Source organism: Lolium perenne, chromosome 7 (genome assembly GCF_019359855.2).
Source record: "Lolium perenne isolate Kyuss_39 chromosome 7, Kyuss_2.0, whole genome shotgun sequence".
Lineage (NCBI taxonomy): Eukaryota > Viridiplantae > Streptophyta > Magnoliopsida > Poales > Poaceae > Lolium > Lolium perenne.
In genome coordinates this window covers 179,365,439-179,389,578 of record NC_067250.2, presented here as the reverse complement: position 1 = coordinate 179,389,578, position 24,140 = coordinate 179,365,439, and the positions used below count along the sequence as shown (strand labels likewise).

General features: G+C 42.4%; 3 protein-coding genes across 4 annotated transcripts; 1 reads left to right on the top strand and 2 right to left on the bottom strand.

Annotated features, from left to right (window-relative positions):
• Nucleotides 1–571: 571 nt before the first annotated feature.
• Nucleotides 572–4,031, bottom strand: LOC127314832 (sm-like protein LSM2). The gene is made up of 4 exons (XM_051345359.2): nt 3,834–4,031; nt 3,701–3,744; nt 3,458–3,616; nt 572–822 (listed from the first exon to the last, which is right to left on the bottom strand). Exons 2-4 carry the CDS (start codon nt 3,701–3,703, stop codon nt 703–705), a joined length of 282 nt encoding a protein of 93 aa, XP_051201319.1. The 5' UTR covers nt 3,704–3,744; nt 3,834–4,031; the 3' UTR covers nt 572–702.
• Nucleotides 4,032–5,042: 1,011 nt separating this feature from the next.
• On the bottom strand, nt 5,043–10,960 carry LOC127314831 (DNA topoisomerase 1 beta). The gene is made up of 16 exons (XM_051345358.2): nt 10,734–10,960; nt 8,915–10,268; nt 8,607–8,801; nt 8,318–8,398; nt 7,971–8,030; nt 7,787–7,881; nt 7,541–7,697; nt 7,332–7,457; nt 7,086–7,166; nt 6,909–6,999; nt 6,687–6,820; nt 6,193–6,261; nt 6,027–6,116; nt 5,826–5,929; nt 5,576–5,744; nt 5,043–5,438 (listed from the first exon to the last, which is right to left on the bottom strand). The coding sequence occupies exons 2-16, from the start codon at nt 10,214–10,216 to the stop codon at nt 5,370–5,372; spliced, it is 2,823 nt and encodes a 940-aa protein (XP_051201318.1). The 5' UTR covers nt 10,217–10,268; nt 10,734–10,960; the 3' UTR covers nt 5,043–5,369.
• A 3,613-nt stretch (nt 10,961–14,573) lies between these two features.
• Nucleotides 14,574–20,839, top strand: LOC127314830 (uncharacterized). Of its 2 annotated transcripts, none has more exons than XM_051345357.1 (13): nt 14,574–14,730; nt 14,845–14,959; nt 15,064–15,139; nt 15,231–15,306; nt 15,407–15,490; nt 15,568–15,672; nt 17,426–17,506; nt 17,595–17,659; nt 18,726–18,795; nt 18,872–18,949; nt 19,764–19,861; nt 19,953–20,088; nt 20,544–20,839. In XM_051345357.1, the coding sequence occupies exons 1-13, from the start codon at nt 14,656–14,658 to the stop codon at nt 20,688–20,690; spliced, it is 1,206 nt and encodes a 401-aa protein (XP_051201317.1). In that variant the 5' UTR covers nt 14,574–14,655; the 3' UTR covers nt 20,691–20,839. The 2 variants fall into 2 exon arrangements, with proteins under 2 accessions (XP_051201317.1, XP_051201316.1); XM_051345356.2 differs by having other exon boundaries at nt 15,061–15,139.
• The last annotated feature ends 3,301 nt before the right edge of the window (nt 20,840–24,140 follow it).

The window sequence follows — 24,140 nt, the reverse complement described above, 5'->3', positions numbered from 1 at the left end:
GGGAGCAACAACCGCAGAAGTAGAGTACAAGTCACCGTTAATGTTAGTTTAGACCACTAGCGGTAGCCTAATTCATTACTAAGCAGTAGTAGTACTATCATCTTAGACAAGCAACAAGGGTTGTGTCGTGATCACCAACTGCAAAAGTTTAAAAAGTGAACTCCTTGTTGCTTCTTTCAGGTGCGCCATTTGAAATTGCCCATCTTTAGGTTTCAGATTCTAGCAAGTGTTGTCGCTTTAAGTACAAGTCGCACTCAACCTGATTCCAAACCAAATAATGCAAGTCGTCCATCGTTGACCGGTCCGCAACATGTTACATGCCAACGTGCAGCCTTTCACCCCAACAGCATAGCAAGAACAATCATTGAAACCGACAGCAAATTTGACATCTCAAGAAATGCTGGGAAATATCACAGGGCACAATTTTAAATTGAGAACAGCAGGGAATTTGACATTCCAGTGGACACCAAACATCTCAAACAACCAAATGGACCATGCTTGATCTAATGACATAAAAAAAAAAACAGGAGGCATGGCACTGCTGGATTGTTGCTTCTTGCTAATAATAACATGACAAGAAACCTTTTCGATAGTCTGCACTGCAAGTGTACCAGGAGGGAAGTTAAGCCATGTTAATGTATACATGTTCCAGTTCCACACATCAGATTAGAATTCTCTCTCGACAGAAATATAAAATCTTGATCAGCCGCCCCGTGCCTCCCTCCTGGTGGCATCATGGAGGATGTCGATGTCAACCCCGTCCTGTGGAAGGAGCACGTACCGCACCACAGATCCTCTGATGAAGCAGTTCCGCACCGATAGCTGCCAAGAGGAATTTGATGAATTGTCAGAGCATGTTCAAATGAGTTCCTGGACATAATAAATGATTCTACTTGACAAGTACTGTCCAGAAAAGTATTTTCCAGACACCAATTGACTGGCCAAGGACTGAAGGGTGAAGTAGCATACAAGGTTTGTCAACCAAACATGGACAGATATCTCTCATACAATAGGCAGCTATCATGGCCAACAAAACACTGTGCACCATATTAGCTTTGCTTTACTTTGGAAACATACCATGTACTTAACAAGCAATATCTACTAATGATACATACCTATTATCAATCTATCAGGGCCTACAAAACACTGCATATGATAGTAGTGTTGCTTCTCTTTGAGAATACCCCACTTATAATAAGCAAACTTTAGGAATGATTATGTACTCTTGCAGCACCAATGTAAACACTTAAAGAGTATCCACTCTGAAATACCCCCACAAAATATCATAAGTTCACATTATCTACCCCAAAGGAAAACTACATATCTACAGCAATACAAGACCAGTGCATTATTACTTGCCGTACAACTAACCCAAAATGGCATGCCACATATACATTGCTTCTATGGGAAAAAGGGCAAGTCAGCACAACATTATTAGCTTTGCAATCACAAGCTTTACACAACAACTCATTCAGGCAGTATTTACATTCTCCAGTATAAGGTTCCACTTCCATGTGTACCATGCACTGGGACTAACGGACCAACATCTCATGTTAAGGCAAGAGGTCCTGTTATGACATGTTCTAAACCAGGTGAGCCACTCTTCTTAGACCTATCTACTACATTTGTTTAATGTATAAAACTAGAGGATTTTAACCTTGTGAAAATAACTTGCACAATTATTACTCCATGATGATCTAAAATGAGACGAGCTTCTTAGGCGCCCTCAGCACAAGCTAAACACGTCAGGTTTACACTAGAGGCGTGTGTTTAAGACTTGCATGCAACAAAATATGAAGTATCCAAAACATAATATGGTGGTCCATGTTCTAGGCACTCGTTTAAGACTAAGCCGAGTCAACATAATCAGGTAGCACAACATGATGCGTTGCTCACTATTTCTTCCATGTCGTTACAGCTTTGGACCTTCAAAATGACATGGATACCATCCATTTAGAGTTCAGACTGTTGATATTAGATTGGTAAGAAGTTAAAAGCACACAGCCACACAGAGGAACCATCATGGGTATAAGTCATAATTATATTGCTTACTAGAACATACTCTTTGGCTTTACTTAACCTTTGGCCTATCTGGAACACGGGAAAATCATAGGAAAAGTGGAGGAATACTGTTCAAACAGGAAACTTTTCCTTTGCAGCGTTTGGAACGCGGGAATAAGGGCAGGAATTTCATATGATAGTAACTCAATTCCTCGCTTTTGCAGGAATTTCACATGATTCCAAACATCTAATCCGCCCCCATTTTCTTTCATTCCTCCGCTAAGCCCGAGGCAACTCTATCACTAAGAAATGCAAACACGTGGAATAAACAAATAAAGATATCAGTAGTACCATAGGCACACCTATTAATGGTTCTTCTAACTAATCTAGTTTCCTTAATCAAACATCGTTCATCTGGTTTCCTGTAGGTTGTCTCCCTGTGTTCCAAACTTATGAAAAAATCCTATGTTTCTAATTTCTCTGGTTTCCACGTGGCTTCCTTTCTCATTCCTCTATTTTTTCTTGTTCCTACATTTTCCCTATCCTGCCTTCCAAACAGCCACTCCAGAAAGAATCTGGAAAGCAGAAAGTAGCTACGGTAGTCTACGGTCTACAAAAGGAACCAAACACTGCCACTGTCTTTCCCAAATCAATCAACCCATCTCCTATGCTAGAACAAGTATGCCACAAAAACAATCACGGAAGTAGCTAGGCATTAGGGTGGTCTCCATCTATGGAATCAAATGAACCATACAGGTATCCTATGATGCAGGGATACAGCACTTTCTGTGCCGAATCTGTGCAGGATACTGCACCAGAACAGGGATACTCAAGGATTCCCATGGGATAAAAGTATCACCAAGTATCTCTTTTTTGAATTAAAAAGAAGAAAACATATCAGATAATGGCTGGGACACTCAAGGCATATGTATGGGCATGTTACCACTCGACTGACGTCCCATTGGAAGGCCTAATCGATGGTTCAAACCTAATAAACTCGGCGTCACCTGGGAATTGCAAGGAATCCCAGGACTGCATACATGGAGCTGGGACTTGAAAACACAGTGCTACTTAACATCATTGGCGTCAATTTTCTCATCTTCTATAGTATTGATTATTTGTGCTGAAATTTTATGCATTTATACATATACTACCGTAAGGCTATGTTAAGAAAATGCAGATTTCCTGTATCGATGTATCTGTATCCCCGCCCCATGTAAAATAGCAGGTATCGACTGAGGCAAGCAGGTAGCTTGCGGGCATTGGTGCTGAATTTTTATGCATTTATACATATACTCGCCGTATCCCCATAAGGCCATGTTTAGAAAATGCCGTTTTCCTGTATCGTTGTATCCCTATCCCCGTACCATGTAACATAGCAGGTATCGACTGACGCAAGCAGGTAGCTTGCAGGCATTGGTTTCGCACAGGCATAGCAGGATAAACATGATCGTACCATGTGGGGGTACTTCTCCTGGTCGACGACCCGAGTGTTCTCGAGCTTGATGTTGAGGTACTGATCGACCGAGTGGAGCGTGCCACGGATGGCCAGGTCGTTCTTGAGCTCCACTGTCACTTCCTTCCCGACGAGCTCCTTGAAGTAGGAGAAGAACAGCTGCCCACACAAGAACAAATTAAAACCCATTAGATTACCCCACATTGGCTTGCAGAGCCTCCCTGCGAAGCCACAATCACTCACCATGTTGGCTTTTTTGGGAACCCTCGCTGTCAATCCACTTGATCCTGAAAGACGCGCAGACAAAACAGTATCAGATTAACCAATGAAACTAATCCGCTCAGCAGCCCCATCCAGGCAAGCTAGGGTTCCATACCAACGGAGGGAGAAACCGGCTAAAGTCTGGATGGATCGCAGATATAGGCCCGCCCGGGTGCCAGTGGGTGTGCTGGCGGCAGGTTGGAGGTCGGGCAGCCGCAGGTTCCGGCGGAGGACGGCGGTGGGTGCTCCGCCGCCGTATGTGGGCGAAGGGGAGAGTTTGAGTGGGAGTATTGTTTCTGGGAGGCAGACGACGAGAACCCTAGTCGAGCACTCCAGCCTGGAGGGTTAACTGGGCCGTGTCGGCCCAACTCGATTCTAGCCTTCTTCTTTTCACTCATAATAACATTTTCCCCTCAAAAAATATAAATATATATTCTTCCAAAAAAAATCTATGTACCAATATGAAATTCAGCAAACCTTATGATTATATATATATAAATTAATCATTTCACATAAAATAGAAATTCGGAATACAAAATTCTGAACAAAAGTTACCAATATGTCTGAAAACATTAGGGCATTCAAATCAGACCATGAATTTGGGCCATTCTTTTTTTGAGGGAAGCAGCAGGACTCTGCTGTGGAACTTTAATGATTTCAAACAATAGCTACATCGTTTATGAGACTGTTTAAAATAAAACTCGGGGGTTCATCGACCCAATTGATACTATATCAACACTAGATTTCTCTTTATTCTCTCAAGTTACAAACTGAGTTTGGGCTGGAAATGTATTGTCATAATAAATTCATGTACTATTAGTGTTGTGAAGTGTTTTTGTAATTTTTGGTAGTGTCTAAGTAAAAAAATCCATTTGCAAAAAAATCTAAGAAGTAAAATTGTACGGCTGAGAAGGGAGTATAAAAGCAACAGTGCAATCAATACACAAGAGGGAAATTCGTACATCCCAGACCATCACTTCTCTGTTGTCAACTTACAGCACACAGAAAGATTATATATATATTACGAGAAACTGATGTACTTGTAAATTCGCAGAAAAAAAAACATGTTGTAGTTTTAGATCCGAGATATAGCAAGCAAATTGATAATTGTCCATGTCACAAACCGTTTGGCTCAGCTCCACGAGAGCGCACACCACAAAGGGGCTTTGCCTAGCGCACACCACAAGTTCATCTTTCGATCAAAACTTACACCTCAGAAAGCACTTGTAACATAACCATTCATTTACTGCTGCCAGTTCTCAAGTACAAACAACACAATTTTGCTTCCACAGCGAAACAAAACCTTATGGTGCAACACGCAAAGTGACCATCACTCAACAAGTCATCTATATTTGAGATTAATCCGGTATAAAATGAATGTCCATCTGTTCTCAACGAGCTAAAACTCCTCGGTCCAAATGCAAACTCAACTTAAGGCAATCGGACGATGGCAAGTTACATAGAGAGAAGAAGATGAAAAAAAAAGGGTTCCTACAAAGAGAATCCAGGTGCTTCCTTCTTTCCAGGAGACTTCAAAAATACAAACCCCGAGCTCTTCCTTTCCTAATAGCTGCAGTTAGTGTCCGGGAGAAGGCCTGGAAGCTGGATTCATTATACTAGGGGCTGCTGGCTAACCCGGAAGCCAATACTCTTAGAATCTGAACTCCGGTTCAACATCCATCGCCCATCCAAATTTTGCTAGAATCGTCTTGCTGAAAATCTGTCAGCAAAAGTAGCCAAGCAAAGCAGGTTCTGTTAAGCACCTACTAGTGTGTGTTGCAGACAATTAATATAATATAATCAAGCGGCAATTAACTCTATAACTAAGAGAAGAAACAAGTCCTTCAACTGCGATACCTTCTCAATTGGGACTTCATGGGTTTTGCACCATGCCACAGTAATTCTAGGATCAAGGTAATTGATCTTTGAGGTCCCAAGTGCAACTGTCTTCAAATCCTCTTTTGTCTGCTTATCCATCTCCATTTTCTCTATCTTGCTTTCTATCGTAGTGATTTTCTTCTCAATCCTGCAAGTAGATTTTGTGAGATTGTCTAGTCCACTCTTTGTTCAAGTTAAAAAAATATGATATATCTGATTGAGATGTTACGCTTCAGAGGGCATGTTTCTCTTTGGCTTCCCATCTTTATCATTGCCTAGAGGCTTTCCTTTTTTCGCTTTGACCAAGTCTGTTTTCAACTCATCCATCTGGGCCTGGGGAAAAGAAGCAAATGATGACAAAGTTTTCAGAACAATGAAATAGTAATACTGTAGTACAGTTCGAGCTAATCATTTGCAGCCAACAACCAACCTTTAATTCATCAATCTTTTCATTCAACTTGGTCATCTGGGAATCATGTGATTTTGAGACAGCGCGCTGATGGTTACAGATTATAGCAACCTGAGTACAAGAAGCAGTGTTGAGAGTCAGGAAAAATGATGATAACATTTTTGTCATTACGAGCAACAGATTTTACCTCTTTGTTTGCTCGTTGATAGACGGCTATCTTTTCAAGAAGGGTACCATCTTCTGTTTCTTTATGCAACTGTAATACCAGTACACATACATAACTATTTGGGCCAAAAAATATATTACTACCTCCGGCCCTAAATACTTGTGGCAGATTCAGGCAAAATGTAGGCTAAAATATGTCTAGGCTCATAAAACCTGCGACAGGTATTTAGGGCTGTAGGGAGTACAAGATAACATGTCGGCTCATAAAACATGAAAGTACTAATCACTCTTATGGAAATATGAAAAAACATAGAACTGCTGTAATTGAAGAATGAAGATAGTATAATAATATCCTTGGGCTCCAGGTACATGTACTATTAAAGTGCCCAAACAAAACAGTACAAAAAAATGCTTCTATCATCTTATTGTCACTTCATCAAACCCAAGTCTGTGTTCAGCAAAATATAGCAGAGAATGAAGACAAGGTGAGAAACAGTGAGTTTTGCTTTAACTTACAATAGCATCCAAGGTAATGGAAGCATTATATGTACGGAACACTTTTGCAGTAAGGCCAGGCATCAAGTCTTTCAGATGAGTATTTAGCCTAGTTGTATCAAGCTCGTTAAAGACAGGATCTCCTGGCTTTTTGCCTAAGGAACCAGATAAGAAAAAAAACATGTGAATGACTTCTCCAGCTCAAGAATAAATGGATGGGTTGGGGGAAATCATGGGAGATACCAGCACGGAATTCCTCGATCGCACTGTATACAGGTAATTCAACCTCTACAGTGTTGAAGTATCTAATAGAATCTTTACCAAGAAAGTCAAACTGTAAGGGTGATCAAACATCAGATAACATCAAAATTATTTTACCATAGCAAGTAACCATTGAGAATGAACAATAAGGATGAAGACCTGAAGCTTATTCGGAGGCACACAAGTAACATTATCAACCTTCAGCGTACAACAACCAACAGTATCAGCCTCATCGTCATCCTGACAAGGATTGAAGTAGCACGTAATAAATGTCAACAAAGGTCAAAGCAAAATACAGATGGAGAAGGACAAATTGCCTAAGAATGTATGTTGAAAGGAATATTGGGTATAAGATTGGCCCATCATGTTGAATCACTGCAAACAGTAGGTCCAGTAGGACAATACCTTTTCGTTGCCAGCCCTAAGGGCTAGTTTATCTATAAGATATGTCGCCACTGCAATTTGCTTTTTCGGGACATCTTTGCTCCTGAAATCCTTTGTGTAATTTTGACGAATTTTTTGTATGTGGTCCTGTCATAGCCAAGAAGAAGAAACACAATTATTTGTACATGTCAACTCAAAATCTCTATGGCACACAAACTGAACATCCTCACCTTTAATTTTCGAGACTTCTCATATTTTTGCTTGTCACTTTGTCCCTTTAGTGAGCTGCTTGCTGCCAGGAAAACATACTTGAAATCTTTTTGGCTGATTGGATCATTCCAAAAGGCCAACCATGTAACAGTATTGTCATGTTTGACTTCTTTCCAGCTGCAAAGCACATGACAGTCATGAGTGTTATACATGCTAGCCGCCCTGTAACATATATAGTTTAACATAACTAGAGAACTGTTTGCTACCTTTCTCCCTCTATAGGGCACTTTGGGATTGGAGCTCCTTCTCCAATGTTTATTGTAATATCACTTGGTCGGATACGTCGCTTCAGTTTTCCCATCTGATACATTGAAATAAAAAAATCCTTGAAATGAGGGCCTCCACTTAAAACAGTAAAATGTATGTGATTAGACATTTTCCCATATGCACCTTAGGATGTTCTCCTCGCCCCCTGAACAAGCCTGGTGGTTCTACTCTGAAATTGCCAACCTGAATTGAAGAAACAGTTCAGCCCGGAAGACAACTGCTACGCATGTACAAGTCAGGAATATGAACAGCAAGGAAACCATAATTCTCAATACAAATAGTTAGCTTCATTGCATATGGCGCAAGAATGTCGTTGATTAACTAGCATGGTCAGCCTATCAATTGCAGGCTAGTAATAAGAAAGTGCCTATGTAAGACAAATGTATGATCAAAAATGAAAAAGGAAAGAACTGTCAATTATTCAAGCAGGCAGTAAGTTAATAACAAAAAACACAGCAGAGGAATAGGACCTTCTCTTTAACACCGTCTACAACAGCCCACATGAACTTCTCCTCAAGCTTCAATTTCTCTTCCCTTATTGCTTTCTTCTCCTGTAAGCAAACAACAGGATTAACCACTTAACATGGAGAAGAAAGAATAAATCTGCATACTCCAACCTACTAAGATTGAACACAAGAGTGAGCCATAAATGAACAAGTAGCCAACTTTCAGAGACCACAACAGTATGAACAACAATTTCAGTCTGCAGAATAAATTCAGACATGCACAGATTAGTTATAACAAGTCATTAAAATCTACCTCTGAAGTCATCTGTTTCTTTTTCTCCTTCTCCACAAGGTGCCACTCATAAATCGGGGTGAAATCACAAAGCTCAAATTTCTTGATGATATGGTTTTTACCAAGAACTTTTCTCCAGTCGCCGAAGAAGTTATCAATAAATGTCTTCTTCCCCGCATACTCTGTGTCTTTCATCACAGCAAACATGGTTGCAACCTGCAATAGAGAGAATTGAGAAAGGAACAATAAATACATAGAAGCATGATTTGACCACTACATCTCACTGCTATGAAACCGAAGTAATAAACAGCTAAAGGCATATACTTCACCTCCTCTTCTGCTGGAGTCAGCTCAACAGGTTGCCCATTGTAAAGCATTTTGACACCATGAGGACTGTATGGAGGTGGGAAAATAACACCATTGTGCTCCAAAGTAGACCATTTCTTTCCATCACCAGATCCTGGAGGAACCCTCGACGACTTTGAGAACTGGGAGTTCTTCTTTGTTTTCATCTTCAATTTCTTGTTGTTCTTGAAAGATGAAGGACTCTTCTTCACAACTGCAGATGGCTTGCTATTTGAAGACTCGCCCTTTGTGAGTTTTCTAACGGGGGGTGTGCCAGCGTTGGATTCCTTTTTGACAGTTGCTGAGGCAGAAGCATCTGAAGGCTTGGCCTTCTTAAGAGCTGAACCTGTTTGATTACTATCACTCGGCCTTTTCACTGGATTCCGGGGAGCATTTGGATTACTGCTTGACGCCTTGTTGTTAGACAGGACCTTGTCCTTGGAGTTTGAGATACTCGCAGATGCACCTGCAACAGCTTTTGGAAATCGGGCAGACAGTGGCTTCTCATCCTCCGAATCATCATCAGAGGCATTGGATTCCTTTTTGACAGCACTTTTTGAAGCAGCATTGGCCCCGGGTAACCTGCTAACAAGCGGTTTATCATCATCTGAATCATAATCAGGTTGCTGAGGCTTCGCTGCAGCATTCAACGGAACCGTCTTATTCGCGCTACTAGAAGCCATTTTTGCTGAGCTGATCTTCATGCTAAGTGGCTTATGATCATCGTCCGAATCTTCGTCGGGTTTCTGGGGTTTAGGTGCGGGCTTCAACGTACCAGTCTTATTTGTGCTATTATTAGAAGCCATGTTGGCTGAGTTGATCTTCATACCCGGTGGCCTACGGTCATCTGCTGGACCACGTGCATTCTCAGCTCTCCCGTCAGCTCTCTGAAATTTCGTCTCAAACTTTTTCCTAGATGCAAGTGGCTTATCATCATCTGAATCATCTGACCTGTCATCATGAGGTCTCTTCAGCTTACTCTTATCCACCGCGTTGCTCTTCTGACTACGGTCCATGGAACTGTTTGGGTGGCCAGACCCCGACGGCCGAGGATTGGAACCGGTCGGCTGCGGCTTCAGCGGCAGCGGCTGCGGCCTCGAAGCACCATTCATCCCGTTCCTCTGGGGAATGGGAGCCGCAGGTTTAGGGTTCCTAGCGTACGTGGCATTGCCCGACGGGCCGTCCTGCCTGGCCGGGGCGGGCCTGTTCCTCTTGAAGGACAGCGGGACATCGTCGTCGTCGTCATCGTCGGCGGTGTACATGGCGGCGGGCTTGACTGCGGCCATCGCTTACTCGCGGTGGCAGGACGCCGGGTCGAGCAGACGGGTTCGGCCACACCTGCAGCAGACAGGTTTCAGCGTGTGAGCAAGCCGAGGTGACGGTATTATTATGTTACCAGTTGAAATATAATTAAAGGATGGGTTGCAGGACAACAATGGAACGAAGCAGGTTATGCGCGGAGCAGTGGCATCTGAGATAGATAGACCCCGTGCGCAGGTTAGGGGTTGCATATTTTGGTGAAATTATGGAGTGCCGCAGAACGAGCGAATTCATTTGCCCTGAACATGGCCATCCTACTAACATCGTCGGACACGACGACCAAGGACACCGCGTTCCCCTCAGATCGACCGCCCCCGCGCCGAGAAACGGGAGGAACCAGCCCGCCCCCCCGGACGTCGACATGTCGCGAACACGGGCCCCGCCCCCCGATCCATCATGTCGTCTGCCAACGGCGCGCGGACCGCACTCGATTGCCCGCACCCAACGCGCCCGAAGAGACAGAGAGGGGGGAGAAGGACGCACCTAGGCGCGCTGGCCGCCCACGGCGCGGCGCGGCGCGGGAGCCGACGAGGAGGCGGGGCCGGCGTACGGATCTCGGCGGGGCCTGCCGTCCGGTGAGGCGGCGGCGCCGGAGAGGGGGAGTTTAGGGTTAGGGCTGGGGCGCGGCTTATCTCCCGCTGCTGGGGGGCTCGTATTTCTATCTCGCTCCCCCGCCCTCTCTCTCTCTCTCGTCTTCCTGCACCTGCCTGGCCTCGGTTTTTCCTCGCTCTTTTTTTGTTCGGGCTCGCTCACGCCAGAGAGATGGGCGAGGGCGAGGAGGAAGGGGGCCCGCAGCCGGGAGGGCCCACCCGCAGCGACTCATCCGCGAGAGGCGTCAGGATATGGCTGGGCCCGCGCGCAGCGAGAGAGGGTACGACGCGTGCGGTGCAGGCTAGCTCGCGGCTCACGGCTCGCGCGCCGTTCGGTGAACCGGAACGGTCCGGAAGCCACATGAAGAGGGCCCACCTGCCAGTGTGTGGGTAAGAAACAAGTGGCGCTTGCGTGGATTAGTTATTCGGATTTTTTAGGCGGCGAGCAGGGTGGGCGAGGAAAGCGACCGGGCAGGGATTACGTTTCCGGATTTGGGAAACGGAGAGGTTCTTTTTATTGTTGATTGATTGAATGTGCGCGCTCTATCTATCTATATACACTGCTTTTCCGTTCTTGCGGGGTACTAGTCCCGTTCAGCTACGTCGACGGTTCGTCATGTGGCCTCGGATACGCGGTACGTCATAATTGCAATCTACGGATTAGTCGTCTTCCTAGGTTTGGTTTTGTCCGATCGAATGAATGAATGAGCTAAAGAGGAATTCATTAAGGATGGTTATACGTGCTCACCTGATTAGGCAGGCACCTCACATGGTAAACACGCTCGGGCATGCCAAAGAAGAAAATCTCGTATAGTGTTATACGAGATATTTTTCCATCGCGGTACAATCTGAAACATCAGATTGCAGTGCGATGAAAAAAAAAATAAGATAGTACTACCACTATACTAGTAGCACTACATTGTAGTTGTAGTGTCCAAAACAAGGATAATACGCCGCGGTTGAAAAAGGTGACGGGTGGCTTAGCAAGTTTGTTTCGATATAGCATAAAGAGAAGTTAGTAGTATTCTCGACGACTGAAAGAGGCGACAAATGGTGAGATATTATTGTTTCCTGAGATGTTACAAAAGAAGATAGTAATATTTTCTCTTTATGATAGATGCGGTCGAAGATGAAGTAAGTATATTTTTTTTCCGAAGACACCGTATAAGAAGGCAGTAGTATTTTCCCATGTATAATGGACGACAAATGGCGGAGTAAGTATGTGGTGGTACCGTAGATAAACAAGTTAATATCTTCCCTAGGTAAACGAAACGGTGAATATTCGACTACTCATTTTCTTAAGCTAATGCAGAAGAAAAGGAGTAGTATGTGTTCCCAAAATAATAAGTATTTTCTTAGAGTATGCATTACTATTTTTTCCAGATAAAAGAGTCGACGAAAGATAAACAATTTTTTTACACTAGAGGAATTATAAAGAAAAGTCATTGCAAAGAATATTAAGAATTGTGGGCCCACATGCACAGACACTGTTCAACCGCCCATGAACAGAGTCCTCGAGGATTAGAGCTCGGCAAACCCGTGTAGCCTTTAGATATTATATTGTTATAGTAGAGGTGCGGAAGAACTAATTTCAAAGAATTACCATCCGTGCACCCAAAATATATTGTTGGGGAATTACCTCCGAAGAATTATGCGCCGTTGAGAATTTAATGTCGAGATATTACCGTTTGGAACTAACATTGAGGTTGAAGAGTTGTGTAAAACATAACACACTCGAGCGTGGATACCCGAGGACGAAGAGCTCGACGAACCCGTGTAGCCCTTTATATGTAGTATATAATTATATATTGCATGAAAAAATCGAAAAAAATACAGAAAAAATAATTACCATATAGCGGATTTCAGAACCTGTCACACAATGCATATTTGCAAGTGTTGAAAACATAAGCAAACATTGATTAGAAACATAAACATGTTTTAATTGTAAAGGTGCGCACTGTATTCGACATCTTAAGAATATTTTTTGGATATGTTTCAGACTGAAAGTGGCAAAAAAGGAAAGATTAATTAAATGAAAGACACGTAGTTTGCTAGAGATCAAACAAATTTAGCGTGATCCACTCAGTACGTTTTCCCCTTGCTGATCATGTATTCCAAACAGAAAGACGATGGGAACAAAAGAAGTTAGCAATGTCCAAATCCAAAACCGCATCAGCAGATAAGCTCCTCGGGCTCGAGCCTCGATGATATCGAAACCTCTATGCATGACGCACACGGAGCTAATAAACAAACAAGAAAAAGGTAATGGGGGCATGGAGCTCGCGATGGTAACCAAGCTAGCCACGGTGGATTACCAAACTGCCCATACCTTACTTTATTTTTGCTACCAAATGTTATCCCGTGTCAAAACTGTTTGAGATTGTCTACACGTAACGTGATATTTTCCTTCAATTCATATTAATGTATGCAAGCGTCTAGCACACGTATAAAAATATATTTAAGCTCCAGGTAAAAGTCCAATCATTCACATTCCAGCTTACTTCATATTTAACCTAGAAATTCGGCACCTAATTAAGATAGTGCATTAATTTCGAGTAGTTGAAATTTATCAATTGACTATTTATTACTAGCAAAAATAGAACAATATTAGTGCTGAAATAAATGTTAGTCCTATTGTGTCGATTCATACCGTCTTACATATTTTGTAGTCCTTTAATATAGGGAATCGATCGAACTTTGCTGGTAGATTTGCGCACCTTCATCCAACATATTAGATAAAAGAGAAAAAAAAGATGAGAATCTCATGAAGTGTAGAACTCCTCCCTTATCCGCCACATACCTCCTTCTCTCCCCCCCCCCCCCCCCCCACCTCACCCCATTTGACTGCTCTCTAACCCCTTTGTCCATTCTCGTTCTACTAAGCTACTACATTTTCATACTCATTTGTTGGTCCGCCAACGTGGGATCTTCCCCTAGTGCTCTAGGCACGCCTCCTCTAAATTGCAAAGACAAGGTGATGACAATGGTTTTTTCTATTGCAATTTTTTATTAGAAAACAAACACCATTTCACGATCATTTTGCAATATTTTTTTGAAAAAATATGAGACGCAGTGGCCTATTTGCGCTTGGCCGCTGCACATTGGCAACCATGAGAGATTGTAAGAGGAGAGTAGAAATTGCTCATGGCATTTGAGTTATATACCGAAACAAAATAGGCAAGGGCAACCTAAAGCATTGAAGATTGAACCTAAGACGAAAAAATAAATAATGGTGGGGTCCACTCACAAGGAAAATAAAAAGCTAGACACAAACTAATCCAACAACTATCGCAAGGTTGATGCGCTACTAGGATCACCTGGATGATGCCTAATGCGCTCGTTAAATCTAGTGCATAGCCTTTTTTGCCGCTAAAATAATATTTGAATTGTCTATTTATCAACGCTCAGACTATGTTTCCAATCTCGGGAATAAGATACCAGGCCTAGAAACCTGCAGCAAGAACAAAGTAGACGAGGAAAGACTCTTCAAAACGTTATCTTTCAACACCCATCTTTCATGGCTCCGCCTTTGTTCGCCTAAAACATTAATAGGCACGCCGGTCTTTTCCTAGTTGTGATTGCTGCAAATTCTATTGAAATATGAACTCCCTTATCTAGTACATTGCTGCAGGAAACCCTAACATTTACACTAACAAAGCACAAATTTGGGGTGCACAAATTAACTCTAGTTTCATTGGAGGGCACAATGGTCACACACCAATAGGTTGATTATACTAACTAATCCTGGTGGAGAGTTAATTTATACGACTTGCGATCCTGCCATTTATGCTCCCATCTCCCACTCTCCCTGTCTCATGGCGATCCCAGCTCCCATGGCACTCTCCATTTCTGCGCCCGCCTCATCCTCCCTCATCCCCGTCTCCCGCCAGGTACATTCTCTTGCTCCTCCTCTTCATCCTCCCTCCAACGAGCTCCCATTTGCTCGATTTGGCCGCTTCCCCGGCCCTTTCGCAGGTTTCACCTCTTCTTGATCGCTGCTCCAGGTCGGCCGGTGGACCTCGTCAGCAAGTTCCGCTAAGCCCGCAACTTTCAACCTCCGGAGGCCGGTTCTCGTGGCGCGTGCCGGCGGCGGCAACGCGCCGTCTTCCCCCGTGGACGGTACTGATCTCTCTTGGTTTCCCTCATGCTCCCCGGCTTCTTTATGATGCATAGCGTTCTTGAGTCTTGATCCGCGCTGTCTGCTTGTTCGTTTGTGGCAGAAGTGGTCACTGAGCTCGACGTGGTATCCAGCTTCAGTGAGATCGTGCCCGACACCGTCGTGTTCGATGATTTCGAGAAGTAACAACCTTTCTCTTTGCTCCTGTACTCCCGTTGAGTGAATCTTGTTGACTGATGGTAAGTGATACTCTGTACTGCTGAGAAATTGCAGGTTTGCGCCGACGGCGGCCACAGTTAGCTCCTCACTGCTTCTTGGGATCGTGGGGCTACCGGATACCAAGTTCAAGGTGAGGAGCTACTAAAATATTAACCGAAGTTGACACGATTCCTCACAAGGAAAAGAGGGAGAGTGACATGATTAGTGTTCGGGTTGTGTAATTGTTGTAGAGTGCGATAGATACCGCGTTGGTAGATGGTGAATGTAACACAATGGAGAAACCGGGGGACCGGATGTCGTGTTACCTGACCAAGGTGCGCATAGTGCATTTCTGTTTCAGTATCACTGTTCTGTTCACCCGAGGAGGTGAATTGATACAAAACATTGACAGGCCCTGGGGAATGTTGGAGCTGAACTGTCCAATCAAGTTCCTGGAAGGGTGTCAACGGAAATAGATGCTCGGTTGGCTTACGATACCCAAGGGATCATCCAGAGGGTATGCGCTTCTTCTTCTTCTTCTTCTTTTGTTGCTGTTTTGCTTAACTGAAATATGTAGCCAAGCTATGCAAAATTCAGTGGAACTTCTGTAATAGTATGTGATTTGCATAGATTGTTGTGGACTTGTATATACGAGCATGCCATAAGTTTTTATAATAGATGGGATTAAATCATGTTCCTAGGTATTCATGACTAAAATAATACACCTTATAATGAGGAACCGAGGGGGTAAGTGGTTGCCTCTCCCAATTGCACAGTCTCCAGACATGGAATCTCTCTCTCTCTCTCTCTCTCTCCAAAATTGTGCTACACCCCTGGTTGCCCCAGTTTGCTCAAAAAGAACTACAAAATAATCATTGCTCCATTGCAACCCTTCTTAATACCATCGTGCCATAGGTCCACCCATAAATCTCGATTTTTCTAGCCACCTTGTCCAGCCAGGTATTTCGAAGTATTTTGATTGAATCTTTTAGTTGTACCAAAGTTCCACGAGTTAGTTATATGATTTTCCTTTCTTCACATGTTCCTATTTTGGTAGGAATATGCACCATTTTTTCATAATATCAATTGATACATACTTTCCAATGCATTTGTTCATTTTATGCTATGTATCCAAATATAAAAATTAATGCATATCTATTTAAAAGTGAGGGTGACTTATTACCGCCTAGGAGGTCACCATGTTCAGTCTGGAATGTTATATCCAAAGGAATGGGAGGTTCAATACAATTGGGAGTGTATTGAAATTCCGCTTGTGTTGTAGCTTTGTGACTATGCATTTATTTGAATCTAGTTATATAGTTCAATTTCTCCAATAGTTTGTGTATTTCAACGCTAAATGTGCATGGCAATGGTCACTATTCTTATATCGAAGTGATCGTCCTCATTACCTCAGGAGAATAATGGGAACATGTTAGCTACTTGCATGATTATTAGGACTAATGCCAATTTATTTTGACGTGACTGAAACATAGCAGCTTATTTTCATCACATTATGACGTGCAGGTACTCATGAGTGACTAATCAGTTAGCTTTATTTGAAATTTGTCATGGAACAAGGATCTGTTTAGTTCTTATGGCATAAAAAGCCTATAATGAATCAACTGGTAGAATTAACATAAGCTTGATATTTCACTGGACAGTGGAATTCTTATCTGATGCATGAGACCATGTTGGGGAAAAACGATACACATAATTGAGATCTCTATATTTGCCCCACTATCTAGACAATAACTGATATTCCGATGCTCAAGTATGCACTCTAATCTCCCAAGTGAATCTTTTTTCCCTCCAAATTGGGAACAGACTTGAAAATCTTTCTGTTATTTTTTGGCTGCTTTGAGCTCTTTTGATCACTGTCATATTCAATATGCCAACTAGCTCTATCATTAAGAATCAACACCGACATATTTTTTGGATATCAGTGTTACTTCTGTTTCACTTCTATATTTCCACAAAACTGAAATACCTTTTTTTTTGCGGGGAACTAAAGTATCTATTTGATGCTTGTAATATCCTTTTTTTTTTGAAACCTTGATGCTTGAACTTTTTCAAACCTCAGGATCAAAACATGTCTAGTTATTTCTTATCTAACTTTTGTCATTTAAAGATATGTCTTACTCGTATCCTTTTTCTGGCTGATGCTTGTGAGTAAAGCATGTATGTTTTAGCTGCCAGATATCGTGTGAGAAAACGCTTCTGTGCTCCACAGTCACAGTCTGATGGACAATATTTGATTCGTCTATGTTCAGGTGCATGAACTGTTGCAGATATATAACGAACATGGTGTTTTGTCAGAACGTCTTTTATTCAAAATTCCTGCTACATGGCAAGTAAGTATTCATCACAGTAATCTCTAAGTTTGGCGTGTCTCATACCTGCTGCCTCTGTTTATCTTTGTCTCAACTTGCTTATTTTCAGGGTATAGAGGCCTCAAGGTTGCTTGAGTCTGAAGGAACTCAGACACATCTAACATTCGTTTACAGGTACATACTTGCAGTTTGCTTAGTTGAGTTGTATGGGGCCAAAGAACTGCCTTTAATTCACTGAATATGAACTTGCAGAAAGTTGAAGAGGGCTAATAGCTAATAAAGTGCATATTTGTGTGTATTCTTTTTTTCCTATCGACAACATAAGTACCTACAACACTTTTGTATTAGCACAAGAAGAGGTTGTCAGTTGAATATGTCTTGTACTCCATCCATAAATATAAGACACATAATTATGCGAGCAGTCAACATTTTACAGTTTTGGCCACTAATACCATAACACGTTCAAAATTTATGTATTGATCACGCACAAATTATATTGCTGTATTTGTCTTGCAAAATATGCTATTTTCTTACTATATTTGGGAATATTATAAGCAAAAAAATAGTCAAAATTTATGCATTGGAGATTGTGAAAAATAACCGTGCCTTATATTTCTGGACGGAGGAGTAGCGTATAAATACTCATCTCACGGATAAGGGACTTGTGGGATAATTGGAGAGCGGAGAGGGTAATCTTGGGAAGTAGCACGGACCTGTGGTCTGATTCCTATCGTGAAGGATAATTTGGAAAAGGCAGGGTAACGAAGGGAAATGGATAATTTGGATTACTATTGCTGGACTGATAAAGAGCTGGAGGTGGGTGTTGAAGTATATCAGTATATGTGGATTGCCTAACCTTCTCCATCAGTTCGTACTTTTGGTCGTTATGGTTGGTGCTTGAAACTTAATAGTAGGCACTAAATAACCCCTGTGAACAAACTTGGAACTAATTTTGAGAGATCTGGCATTCGTTTGTGAGGATTGCCACCACTTTAGTGGCAATCTTGTGGTTGTAGGATAGGCTCCTCATGACAACCCAATAGGCCTTGCTAATTAACAGAAAAAACAAGTTTACTACTAAAAGGCACACTATTGCTGGTGCACTCAATTAGTCTTTCAGTTTATGTAACATGGCAAGGCAGTCATCTTTTTTCTCCATAGAATATGAAACTGTGACCAAACAGTTAATAACTGAAACCTTGTGTACGTCCTTTTTTTTGGCTGGTCATCTTTTCCTCAGTTTTGCACAAGCAGCAGCAGCAGCACAAGCTGGTGCATCTGTCGTCCAAATATTCGTAGGGCGTATTCGGGTAAATTCATCATCTATTTTTGTTACCCATGCTAAAATGTTGATATTATGTTGACTACTGACCATAAATTATACAGGATTGGGCAAGGAATCACTCTGGTGACCCAGAGATAGATGAAGCTTTAAAGAAGGGAGAAGATGCTGGGCTCGCCTTGGTAAGCATCAGTTCCCATTTCAATTTTGTGTGCATCAGCATAAGCCAATATCTGGAAAGAGGGGCTGCTCTACTCCCCAGACTTGAAATTTTCTGTTCCTAGTGTTGCTTTTCACAGTAGTCTTGTGTTCAGTGCCTGGATATTCAGCTAAAAATGGAAAGGTTTCAAAACTCTTGTGGCCAGCTATCAGCAAGTAAATTTGAACTATGCTTTCATTTATTTTATCATTCAACTTTATTTTAAAATTCCGTTTGATTCTTATAATCTCTTTGAAGCCAAAACTCAGACGCAACCTTAGTAAGCACACATCATTCGCCATGACATTGGCCTCCTTGCAGAGGCGCCTAGCCCATAAGCTGGATTCTGTGTACATCCGAAATGTGCTGAGTATTTTGGGTAGAGAGTTCTTTCTGTTCTTGGCGTGTTCTCTATCCTGGGTACTTTGACCGTTTTCCACCATAATGCAAAAGCAGAACACCTACTAGCTCGTCAAAATTCTCATAATCTACCTTTTCAGCAAATCATATGTTGGTTTTCCATGTTGGCCATGTTATATTACTTAACAGCAAGAACTTGATTGAATAATTAATGTGAATTATAAGCGAACTACTACTTTTTTTTAATAATTAATGTTGGCCATGTTGGCCGTCATAATTAATGTATGAATGAACAGCAGTACACTTATTCAGGAGCTGCCTAATTAAATGCTGAAGTTAATGTGGAATCCAGTATAATTCCATATTTGTACTGGACTATATTTGTCTGCTACTTTGCTAGGGCTTGGTATCGTATATAATTCTTAGTTGTAATGCAGGTGAAGAAAGCTTATGCTTATATCCACAGAAATGGGTACAAAACAAAGTTGATGGCAGCTGCCGTACGCAACAAGCAAGATGTATTTAGCCTTCTGGGGTAAATCTTGGGCACATTTTGTTGGTACACTGTATAGCCAAATCCATAGGTGTGGGTGTAAAATCAGAGAACTAATACTTGTTAAATGTAGGATTGATTACATCATCGTGCCCGTGAAGATATTGCAGTCTCTGGATGAATCTGTCACTGATCCTGATGAAAAGTATGGCTATGTCCAGAGGTTAACTCCTTCCCTTGACAAGATGTACAACTTCACTGAAGAGGAGGTTCGTCTGCTTATGCTGTATTTTGTGCTAAATTCATATGTCTGAACTGTTCAATTGGCAGCTTATTCATTATCATGATTATTGATGGCAACTACACACTGGTTAGACAGGATAAACAATCACTTTTAGCACCAAACCCAGCTACCTGCTGCAGTGCTGTAGAAGTCATACCCACAGACCCAGACTAATGGTATATATGTCTAAGTAGACATAATCTTCACTTGGCATGTGCAATTCCACTACTAGAGAAAAGAGCTGGAGGACAGGTGAATTAGAAGAAAGGGAAAATGATGAATTGCATCCTCATGTATGCAAATCATACATGCATCCTCATGTATGCAAATCATACATGCTTAATCATGACTGAACAATTCAGTCGAAATCCCATGATCATGTAGTTTTGATCTGGTATTTGTATGCTGACTATCCACACTTCCCATTGATCATGATTGCAGCTTGTTAAGTGGGACCAGCTGAGCCTTGCGGCTGCGATGGGGCCAGCTGCTGAAGAACTGCTTGCTTCTGGTCTGGAGGGATACGCGAACCAGGCGCGTCGCGTGGAAGAGCTCTTCGGGAAGATCTGGCCACCTCCCAATGTTTAAAGACTCCCTCACTGTACAATAGACTTTTTTTCTCCCTTCCAACAAAAAGCAACAGCATGTTTGTTCTTGTCACGTTCATGTTTTTTCTTTTGTCCTTCAGATACCTGCCAGATTGATCTGAACTCCAGTATGAATCCTTTTTTTTTAAATGTGGTGGCTCTTGGTGACAGTTTCTTACGCCAGGTGGGTCTAATAGACCATCTGAGTTACAGTTACTTATTACTATTATGTCTTCCATCGGGACATAACAGAGGAGAAATTGGGGAAATCAGGAAGAACGCGATAGGAGAGGGAGCAGGTAGAATGGGATTAGAATGGTCATTACTTACCTTTCACGAAGACCACATCGGGTTTTATACTTTCAACACTTACATGACCCCATGGTCAGGCTCACTTACACTGTCACTAGGGTCCGCAGCCAACTACATCAGCTAAAACCTAATAGTACACTCTATTTCTTGTTCACCATCAGTTATCTTTCTTTTTTTGTGGAAAATTTCATCGGTCATCAGTTTACCTGGCAGCACGTCACTGCTGCCCATCATAATATTGCTGTCCCCTTGAGATTCAGATGCGGCACGTCATGACATTGCGGTCCACTTGAGATTCAGATGCTTCCCAAGCAGATGTCTCTGGATGCCCTTGTTCACCAGACGATGATCAAGAATTGTGATAGGTTCCAACTCAGCCCCATCCAACTCCTCTGTATTCGGTAACAATGGAGAACCGCCGTTTGATCAGGAAGGCGAGGTTTATGTTGAGACACATGCAAGACATGATAGACCAAGCCACCATCAGGAAGGTCGAGGCAATAAAACAAAGGACCGAATCCTCTCCAGCGTAGTACAAGGACCAAAGTACTTGTTGGAGATATATTTTGTTGGGCAGTACTGAGAAGGAGGTTGTAGTTTCGACTAAGGGCATCTCCAACGGGGCGACGCAAATCGGACGCCAAAACGGACGCGAATGGTCCGTTTGTGTCGGGCCGAATGGTCGAAATCGACCGCCCTTCCGTTTGCGTCTAGGGGTGTCCCCAACAGCCCGACATATATTTTTTTCCCATTAAAAACCCATAATTTACATAATTATAAAAATACATCAACAAGATAGTGGGCCGGGCCAACCCATTTAGTATGTGGGGTCCACCATATAGCAAGTGGGCCGGCCCAACAAGATAGTGGGCCGGGCCAAAAACACAGGTGGGTCCCACTTTCCAGTTAAAGGGCCGACCCATTTAGTATGTGGGGTCCACCATGCAGCAAGTGGGCCGGCCCAACACGCTAGTGGGCCGGGCCAAAAACACAGGTGGGTCCCTCTTTCCTCTTAAAGGGCCGGCCCATTTAGTATGTGGGGTCCACCATGCAGCAAGTGGGCCGGCCCAACAAGATAGTGGGCCGGGCCAAAAACGCAGGTGGGTCCCACTTTCCTCTTAAAGGGCCGGCCCATTTAGTATGTAGGGTCCACCATGCAGCAAGTGGGCCGGCCCAACAAGATAGTGGGCCGGGCCAAAAGCACAGGTGGGTCCCACTTTCCTGTTAAAGGGCCGGCCCATTTAGTATGTAGGGTCCACCACAAAAGCAATTGGCTGGCCCAACTAGTTAGTGGGCCGGCCTAGTTAGTGGGTGGGGTCCACCTTAAAGCAAGTGGGCCGGCCCAATTAGAGTGTGGGGTCCACCGTAAATCAAGTGGGCTGGCCCAATAAGTAAGTGGGCCAGCCCGTTTAGTTGCTGTTTATATGCCGGCATAATAGGCGCTTTAGGATTTTGCGAAGCACATATGTGATTTCGGTTAATTGGGCTGTTTAAGGGATGGGAATTCGTGTTTTAGATACTGAGAATATTTACGCAGCAATGATTTCTGTCGGATAGCCTCACTTACCACAAGCAACAAAGAAAAAATGCGCGAAAGAACTATGAAAACTAACTAAATATTACATCAGCTGCACGGCTTTGAAAAAATATTACATAACCCAGAGAAATTGAATGGTAATTAAACCTAGCAATACAATGAAGCGATCCGGCAATCTTTTAAGTTGTCCATGCATCACCTATATCTGAAACAAAGACATTACAAGTTAAGACAGCAACAATGGAAAGGCAAAGACACTACAATATTGTTTGCCAAAGAATTTGGAACTCATCATTTCATCGTTATAACAAGATCATTGTAATGCGCACAATAAACAAACAAAGAGTGCATGCCGCATACCAACAGCCAATATAACAGAGCATGTTAGAATGAAACAACAGACTTACTACTGTCGAGTCCCATGCAAACCAACATGTTCAGGGAGTACAAAATTGGCATGAACAACATAGTAGCAGGCTATAAATTTTGTAACAACGACTAAGCAAGATGAAGTTATGATGGCTACATCTACAGAGCAGGGAATGTAAACCAAAAATAGAAGTTACGATGGCAAAAGCTAAAGAGGAGGGAATGTGAACCAACATGTGCCAAGTGCAATTACTTCATTTTGGCCGTGAACTAAATAATACTCCTGAACTTCTAGTGAAGGGGATGCAAATCAAGATGTTTCGGGATATAAACTTGTAATGAGCAACACATAGAGGATAGTTAATGCTGGAGCTTAGGATGGACCAGGATCTGAGAATAAAGTGGGATCACTGTGAACTTGTATAAGAGGGAATGCAAACCAATATGTTCAAAGATTCCAAATATGAGCGTCATGCCAAGTCAGAGAAACAAGTCAATAATGCAGCTTTTGAGAACAAGATGGCACACAAAATTATTATCTAGTAAATATGACAAGTTATTTGTACTACAGGCTAGATAGCAGAGTGATAGCATGCCAAACTAAGTCCTTACTTTGTTAGCTTACAATGAAGTAGATACAAAACAATGGCATCACCTGTAGTACAGGGAATGCAAGCCAACATGTTCATGGAGTAAAAAATTGGCACAAACAACATAGTAGCATGCCATAATTTTTGTAACAACGACTGAGCAAGATAAAATTATGATGGCTAGATCTACAGAGCAGGCAATGTAAACCAAATATAGAAGTTACGATGCCAAAAGCTATAGAGCAGGGAATGCGAACCAACATGTGCAATTACTTAAAATTGGCCATGAACTAAATAATAGCAGGATGTTACTATAATATACCTATAATTTTTGTAACAACGACTGAGCAAGATAGAAGTTATGATGGCTACATCTACAGAGCAGGGAATGCAAACCAAAATGTTCAATCGCTTAAAGTTAGCAATGAACTAGAAAATAGCAAGGTGTTACGATCATAGCTAGGAATGAACTAAAAGAGCTTCAGACAAACAAGCATCTGAACCCAGAACATGGCGCTAAAACAAGGGACTTACATTAGGAGAAGCACTCTGTGGGAGTCACAGTAGATCTTCCTGGGGTTGATAGATCCGGTGATGAAGTACGCTACATGTGCTACTTGGGGTTGGAGAGACAGCCATTACA